The 8,509-nt window shown below is 47.2% G+C and overlaps 1 protein-coding gene across 1 annotated transcript; it reads left to right on the top strand.

Moving 5' to 3' along the window:
- The first annotated feature begins 4,066 nt into the window (after positions 1–4,066).
- Positions 4,067–8,135, top strand: FOS (Fos proto-oncogene, AP-1 transcription factor subunit). The gene is made up of 4 exons (XM_084842054.1): positions 4,067–5,160; positions 5,798–6,037; positions 6,404–6,511; positions 6,654–8,135. Exons 1-4 carry the CDS (start codon positions 5,020–5,022, stop codon positions 7,260–7,262), a joined length of 1,098 nt encoding a protein of 365 aa, XP_084698180.1. The 5' UTR covers positions 4,067–5,019; the 3' UTR covers positions 7,263–8,135.
- The last annotated feature ends 374 nt before the right edge of the window (positions 8,136–8,509 follow it).

Here is an 8,509-nt window from a genome sequence, read left to right as displayed (position 1 = left end):
AGTCTCTTATGCCTAACCTACAAATGGTGACCTCAGAAATGAGTCTGAAATTATTTGGAAACCACTGAACAATCAATTTTGCCAGTACTGTTTTGAGTAAATGGTATATGAACTACAGACTTAGTTACTTCACCTACATTTTTGTATATGATGACTACAAGGTAAAATGCTGACACAGCTGAAATGAATGGAAGTTTTGTAACTGCCTACAGTGGAGTCAGTGATTTTCCCCTTGAATGAACTACAACCACCCCTGCAAACTGGAATATAGGATTGCCTTTAATCAGGCTGCTTCTTGTGTTAGTTTGGAAGAAAAGGAACAGGTGGATAAGATTTGGGAAGGATATATCATGCATGCATGATTCTCAAGAAAAGGCAGTCAGAAAACAAAAATCTGGAAATGGCTCCAGAAGTTGCACATCTTCTCTCTTGGTACCTTTCCCATGTTCAGTGTTCATACATATTAAGATGTTGTCATCATCATTTATTTATTTATATGCTGCTCTTCTGCTGTTCCACTCAGAGAAGCATACCGTATAAGGATAAAAACACAACAATATGATAAAATATACAAGTAGGATAGATTGATAAAACATAAAATACATGGGCTTGCAACCTACAAAACAAGATTTTCTGTGATATTAAAATGGAAAGTTACATTTAAAATGTATTTAATATCTGCACCTATGCATGTTTACTTGGAAGTAATGCAATGAGACCTACTCCTATGTAAGCATATATAGGATTGTAGCCTAAGGAAAGAGAGCACTGTTTCTATAATGAAGGTACTAAAAATAAATGGATGGATGTAAAGCGATCTACAAATCACTTATTCCCAGTAAGGAGTGAACAAGAAATGAACTGAGGTAAGTGCATTTACCGAATTTCAGTCTAGTAGTATGATGACTAATATTGGTATTCACAAATATTTGGTTGTAAACATAACATTCTTCTTTTTGTTGTTCAGTCGTTCAGTCGTGTCCGACTCTTCATGACCCCATGGACCATAGCACGCCAGGCCTTCCTGTCCTGCGCTCTCTCCCGGAGTGTGCTCAAGTTCATATTCATTGCATCGGTGATGCTATCTAGCCATCTCATCCTCTGTCATCCCCTTCTCCTTTTGCCTTCAGTCTTTCCCAGCATCAGGGTCTTTTCCAGAGAGTTTTCTCTGCGCATTAGGTGGCCAAAATATTTGAGCTTCAGCTTCAGTATCTGTCCTTCCAATGAGCACTCAGGGTTGATTTCCTTTAGGATTGACTGATTTGACCTCCTTGCAGTCCAGGGGACTCGTAAGAGTCTTCTCCAGCACCACAGTTTGAAAGCATCAATTCTTCGGCGCTCAGCCTTCCTTATAGTCCAGCTCTCACAGCCATACGTTACTACTGGGAAAACCATAGCTTTGATTAGACGGACCTTTGTCGGCAAGGTGATGTCTCTGCTTCTTACTATGCTGTCTAGGTTTGCCATAGCTTTCCTCCCAAGGAGCAAGCGTCTTTTAATTTCATGGCTACAGTCACCGTCTGTGGTGATCTTGGAGCCCAAGAAAGTAAAATCTGTCACTGCTTCCATTTCTTCCCCTTCTATATGCCAGGAAGTGATGGGGCCAGATGCCATGATCTTAGTTTTTTTAATGTTGAGTTTCAAACCAGCTTTTGCACTCTCCTCTTTCACCCTCAACAAGAGGCTCTTTAGATCCTCTTCGCTTTCTGCCATTAGGGTGGTATCGTCTGCATATCGGAGGTTGTTGATAATTCTCCCGGCAATCTTAATTCCGACCTGTGATTCATCCAACCCAGCGTTTCTCATGATGTACTCTGCATATAAGTTAAATAAGCAGGGTGACAATATGCAGCCTTGTCGTACTCCTTTCCCAGTTTTGAACCACTCGGTTGTTCCATGTCTGGTTCTTACTGTTGCTTCTTGACCCTCGTACAGGTTTCTCAGGAGACAGATAAGGTGGTCTGGTACTCCCATCACTTTAAGAATTTGCCAGTTTGTTGTGATCCACACAATCAAAGGCTTTAGTGTAGTCAATGAAGCAGAAATAGACGTTTTTCTGGAAATTCGCTTGCTTTCTCCATGATCCAGTGAACGTTGGCGATTTGATCTCTAGTTCCTCTGCGTCTTTGAAACCCAGCTTGTACTTCCGGTAGTTCTCGGTTCGCATACTGCTGAAGCTTAGCTTGTAGGATTTTGAGCATCACCTTGCTGGCATGTGAAATGAGCGCAATTGTGCGGTAGTTTGAACACTCTTTGGCGTTGCCCTTCTTTGGAATTGGAATGTAAACTGACCTTTTCCAGTCTTGTGGCCACTGTTGAGTGTTCCAGATTTGTTGGCATATTGAATGCCGCACTTTAACAGCATCATCTTTTAGGATTTTAAATAGCTCAGCTGGAAGACTGTCACCTCCGCTAGCTTTGTTGTTACTAATGCTTCCTAAGGCCCACTTGACTTCACTCTCGAGGATGTCCGGCTCAAGTTCAGTGACCGCACTATCATGGCTATCAGGGACATTAAGATCTTTCCTGTATAGTTCTTCTGTGTATTCTTTCCACCTCTTCTTAATCTCATCTGCTTCTGTTAGGTCCCTGCCTTCTTTGTCCTTTATCATGCCTGTCTTTGCACAAAACGTTCCCTTGAGATCTCCAATTTTCTTGAAGAGATCTCTAGTCTTTCCCATTCTGTTGCTTTCCTCGATTTCTTTGCACTGTTCATTTAAGAAGGCCTTCTTGTCTCTCCTTGCTATTCTCTGGAACTCTGCATTCAGTTGGATATATCTTCCCCTTTCTCCCTTGCTTTTCGCTTCCCTTCTTTCTTCAGCTACTTGTAAAGCCTCATCAGACAGCCACTTGGCTTTCTTGCATTTCTTTTTCTTTGGGATGGATTTCGTTGCTGCCTCCTGAACAATGTTACGGACCTCCGTCCATAGTTCCTCAGGCACTCTGTCTATCAGGTCTAATCCCTGAAATCTATTCCTCACCTCCACTGTATATTCATAAGAGATATGATTTAGGTCATACCTGAATGGTTTAGTGGTTTTCTCTACGTTCTTCAATTTAAGCTGAAATTTTGCAACAAGAAGCTCATGATCTGAGCCACAGTCAGCTCCAGGTCTTGTTTTGACTGACTGTATAGAGCTTCCCCATCTTTGGCTGCAAAGGACATAATCAATCTGATTTTGATATTGACCATCTGGTGATGTCCATGTGTAGAGTCGCCTCTTGTGCTGTTGGAAAAGAGTGTTTGCTATGATCAGCGTGTTCTCTTGGCAAAACTCTATTAGCTTTTGTCCTGCTTCATTTTGTACACCAAGGCCATGCCTGCCTGTTATCCCGGTGATTTCTTGACTTCCTACTTTAGCATTCCAATCCCCTATGATGAAGAGGACATCTTTTTTTGGTGTTAGTTCTAGAAGGTGTTGTAGGTCTTCATAGAACCGATCAACCTCAGCTTCTTCGGCATCAGTGGTTGGGGCATAGACCTGAATTACTGTGATGTTGAATGGTTTGCCTTGGATTCGTACTGAGATCATTCTATCATTTTTAAGATTGTACCCCAGTACTGCTTTTCCCACCCTTTTGTTGACTATGAGTGCTACTCCATTTCTTCTAAGGGATTCTTGCCCACAGTAGTAGATATGATGGTCACCTGAATTAAATTCGCCCATGCCTGTCCATTTTAGTTCGCTGATTCCCAAGATGTCGATGTTCAATCTTGCCATCTCATTTAACATTCTTAAATTTGCATAAATAAGATTTGAAAACAGCACTAATAGAAGAAATATTTAACAATATTTAAGTTCAGCTCACCAGGGCATAGATAGAGGTGGGGGCTTGGGGTAAAGGGAGGACATGGGCAAGAGAGTGTCGGCCTCATTTCTACAACTATTAAATGGGAATGATGATAAGCCAGGACTGCTGCAAGGACAGGATGAACAAGATGTCAATATCCGTAACAGCAATCGTTCTCTAGAAAAAATAACTTCTCATATAATAATTACTGTGCTTCATTCGACCTAGCACCAAAAAGCAAAAAGGTACTCGATGCGATTTTTTTTTTAAAAAATGTGTTTGTATAGAAATCTTCCCCACTTAATCATCATCCTGACTTTATGCTGCATATCATATTCCCATTTATCTGCTGTATGAGACTCTAGCGAGTATTTCCTCTCCCGGCCATGTGTATTTCAAAAACCAGGCAAGTTTTGGGGGAATAAATGCTGCAATATCGAAAATTTAGAAATATTTCGGGAGGAAGGAATCGTGCTGAGCTGAGTTTAATGGAATCACAATATTAGTGCACCCTGCTGCAAAGGTTTCTGTGACTCTTCTCGTGGAGGTGGCGGGCTAAATGGACAATTGGAGCTCTGTCTCTTTAAGACGTCACTTCAATGTCTGGTCAGCACTAAATGGCTAGAATCGGCATGGAGAAGCCATTGCGGCGGCTGTTGCTGCTTTTACTCCCCCTGCCGTTGCCACAGGCACGCACCATCCCTTTGGCCGAAGCCCTGGAGCGGTTCCCGTCAGTCACACCCCTCTGCACAGGATGTATGCCATATAAGGATATTTACGTCAGTGGGTTCCCAAAGTTTAGGTCGAACCATTAGGAGAGGGGAATCACTAGCCATACCCTGACTTTTAAAAGGCGAGACTCTCGGCAAAGCTTCCTCATCATCTTCACGACACTGGAGGGAAGATTTTTGGCTTACGTTAAAAGAGATTCTGAAGTTGCCACATACTTCGGGCCATCCCAAAGGCGTGTCGTGATCGCTTCTGCTCCCCTCTCAGGAGGATTGGTTCCGCCTGACTGACGTGGACTCATTCACAAGCAGACTCATATAAGGGGGCTCTTTACTCCAGCAGGAGAACTAGCCAGAGGGAGTGGAGCGGGCAAAGGCATAGAAGTGGCTGGGGTTTATAAGTAACCCCTTCGCCTAGCCAAAGAGCCGCTCCATTCGGATATTAACCTGGGATAGATACACCACCCTGAAGAGCTTGCGCAATTCCAGGCTATTCGGCATGATGTATCAGGGCTTCACCGCTGACTACGACGCGTCCTCCTCCCGCTGCAGTAGCGCTTCTCCGGCTGGGGACAGTCTCACCTACTATCCGTCTCCGGCGGACTCTTTCTCCAGCATGGGCTCGCCTGTCAACCCACAGGTGAGGAATCGGGGCGCTGCTTGTGACTTATGGGGTGTGGGTTTGGGGGAATCTGCCTGTTTTTCTGTCGCTGTCGGGCGCAATGACAGCTCAGCAGCAGCAGCAGAGCAGCTCTTGATGTTCATAGCCGGGGCTGGGAAGAGCTGACTGGACCTGCAAAAGTTGCTTGCTTTTCCCTTCTTGAGGTGTAGGTGGATGCCACCTTGTATAGTGTATTTCCAGCCCCTTTCGCTGGGAAAAGGATTAGCCATATTGGAAACGCGGGCCGGGGAGGGAGAATCTGGTCACTGCCTGGCGCTATGAAGATTATTGGGGGGCGTGGGGGTGACCCTAACCCGGGAGGTGCTCTGCAGCGGGTGCGTAAAGCGGTTTCATTGATAAAACGCGACTTCATTCAGGAGACTCCGGAGCGGCGCTTGCGTCAGTGCGCACGTCAGAGATATTTATAACAAGCCCCTGTTCATGTGTGTAGTCTGATGATGGCGGCAGCAGCGTCCGAGCCAATCTAGCCCCAGGGACCGCAGGCCCGGCTCAAAATAGCACACCGGCCTTTTGGGCACAGAGTTGTCATAGGGTGCATCGCATCGCTCCCACCCGTGTAACTAACCTGAGTCCCCTTTTTGTGTATGTCTTCTAGGACTTCTGCACGGACCTAGCTGCTTCCAGTGCCAATTTCGTCCCCACCGTGACTGCTATCTCCACAAGTCCAGACTTGCAGTGGATGGTGCAGCCCACCCTGATCTCTTCAGTGGCCCCTTCCCAGAATCGAACCCACCCCTACGGCCTCCCTGCTCTTCAAACTGGTGCCTACTCCAGGGCAGGGATAGTCAAGGCAAGCAGAGGGCAAAGCATCGGCCGAAGGGGCAAAGTTGAACAGGTGTGTGTGCCGCTGTTGGCGGCGAGGAAGCCTCTGGCTGCGCCAGGCGAAGAGAGGGCGGGAGAGGGTTGTGTGTTCGGGCCTATTTCTGAAGGACGGGGTGGTGATGGTGGTATTTCGGGCATCAGCTGAGCAGTTCCCTTTAAAGGGGAAGGACACCTCGGATCGAGGTATAAGCCCGTTTTGCAAGCCGGTGGAGATCCCCTTTGGAATCCAGAGCAGTATCTGGTTGGGTCGCGCCACTTAGCGCATGCAAGTCTTGCATCTCCTGGCTGAGATCTGAAGTGGGGAAGGAGGGGAGAAATAAGCACTTCCTGCGCTCAGGCACTGGATCCTGACGGACGCGCTTTTTCTCTCTCTCTCTAGCTGAGTCCCGAAGAGGAGGAAAAAAGGAGGATCCGGAGGGAGAGGAACAAGATGGCAGCCGCTAAGTGCCGCAACCGGAGAAGGGAACTGACGGACACCCTCCAAGCGGTAAGTATCTCCGCCCTGGCCTAGCCAGCTGGCCTGCCTCCCCGGACCCGCATACCTCCCTGCTCCGGCGGCTCCCATCCTGGGCTTCGCTCCCGTCCAAGGGCGACTTTGCCTGACTTGCCCCTCCCCTTTGTGTCCCCAGGAGACCGACCAGCTGGAGGAGGAGAAGTCCACCTTGCAGACCGAGATCGCCAACCTGCTCAAAGAGAAGGAGAAGCTGGAGTTCATCCTGGCCGCTCATCGGCCCGCTTGCAAGATCCCGCAGGAGCTGCAGTTCTCCGAAGAGCTCGCCGTTTCCTCGCTGGAGCTGCTGGCCGACCCGCCCGTGGCCAGCTCGCCAGAGTCCGAGGAGGCGGCCTTCGCCCTGCCCATGCTGCAGGACGCGCCCCGGGCCGAGCCTGCCAAGGAGAGCAGCGGCCTGGAGCTGAAGGCCGAGCCTTTTGACGACTTCTTCACGCGCGCCGCCCGCGAGACGCCTCGCTCGGTGCCCGACATGGACCTGTCCGGCTCTTCGTCCTTCTACGCGGCGGACTGGGAGCCCCTGGGCCCCGCGGGCGCGGTGGATCTGGAGCCCCTGTGCACGCCGGTGGTGACTTGCACGCCCTGCCCCAGCACCTACACCTCCTCCTTCGTGTTCACGTACCCCGAGACCGAGGCTTTCCCTAGCTGTGCAGCCGCGCACAGGAAGGGCAGCAGCAGCAACGAGCCTTCCTCCGACTCGCTCAGCTCGCCGACTCTCCTGGCCTTGTGAAGGGACTGGATCCCGGAGCAATAACAGAGGGGCTAGGGTCATCCTCGCGACGGAGATCGAGCCCAGCCACCCTCTTTCTGCTGCTGTTGCTGCATGGGGCTTTAGGCCGCAAAGGAGACACTCTCTCGCCTTCCGGGGGAGCTCCTGAGAGTCCACCGGAGCCGAGGCCTGGGGAAGACGAAGCGCCTCCATTCCGGCGTTTGGTACGGGCAGCCCATCTGGAGTGAAATGACTTTGTCGAAGGACTGCTCCGCAGCCTGCCACACAAGGCCTGATACCTCTTCCAGCGATGTAGCAAACCGCATGGAATTATGTCTTGTCCCCATCCATGAGAACTAGTCGTTTCGTAGCATGTTCAACATGGCTGGGTTGGTGACTCCCTTCCCTCCGTAATATTCACTAGCTTTAACTAATTAATCTGTTGGTTTAATGATTGGAATTTTAATATGGTGCTGGGTATCTTCAACTCGTATCTAGTGCAGCTGATTAAGAATAACTACTGTGTTCCTGGCAATATTGTGTTTTGATGACTTAGCAATCACCCAACTTAACTGCGAAAAAGAGGCTATTTTATTTTCTAGTAGATTAATAAATAGCTATGTTGTTCATGTACTAAAGTTCTTCTTGTACATCAATGTTCATTGTAATGTTAACTGATCATACATTGTTGAAGTGGTCTGAATGGTTTGACATTAGTTTTCCATGAAAACGTTTTTATTGTGTTTTTAATTTATTTATGGATATATTTATATTTTTATTTTTATTTTTTCTACCTGGAGGTATTGACATGTGCAAAGTGAATTTGGATTAAATTTAAGCATTGTTTGCTTATTGTTCAAGACACTGTCAATAAAGGCATTTAAGTTGAATGCTACAAAGGCTCTGTAGTCTCTTTACAGTAAAAAGTTCCTAAGTGATGGATTTATATTGGCTGTGTGAGATAATTTAAAACAATCCAGGCCCAAATGTATTTGTTTTATTTATTTAAAATATTTCTTGGCTGCCTTTCAAGGCAGAAGCCCTCCCAAAGTGGCTTACAGCAAAATACATAAACAGTTAAAATATTAAAAGTGATAACAACATAAACAATAAAAGCCAACAATAAAACCAGGAACACTGTTAACAGCAGTAACAGCAGCAGTAGCAGTCATATCAAGAGAAGGCCAAGGTAAAATATGTTTTCAAGGCCTTCTTAAAAGTCTGCAATGATGGAGCATGGCAGCTTGTTCCAAAGGTGTGGGCCACTG

The sequence above is a fragment of the Heloderma suspectum genome, chromosome 1 (genome assembly GCF_057233095.1).
Source record: "Heloderma suspectum isolate Gila_16-S chromosome 1, 16-S_ref, whole genome shotgun sequence".
Classification (NCBI taxonomy): domain Eukaryota; kingdom Metazoa; phylum Chordata; class Lepidosauria; order Squamata; family Helodermatidae; genus Heloderma; species Heloderma suspectum.
This window is presented reverse-complemented; position numbering and strand designations above follow the sequence as displayed.

Bases quoted from the DNA above. Each gene is read 5' to 3' on its own strand.
- FOS (XM_084842054.1), top strand. From the start codon at position 5,020: ATGATGTATCAGGGCTTCACCGCTGACTACGACGCGTCCTCCTCCCGC. The intron at 6,038-6,403 runs GTGTGTGTGCCG...CTCTCTCTCTAG, and splicing joins GAAGGGGCAAAGTTGAACAG to CTGAGTCCCGAAGAGGAGGA. The intron at 6,512-6,653 runs GTAAGTATCTCC...TTGTGTCCCCAG, and splicing joins TGACGGACACCCTCCAAGCG to GAGACCGACCAGCTGGAGGA.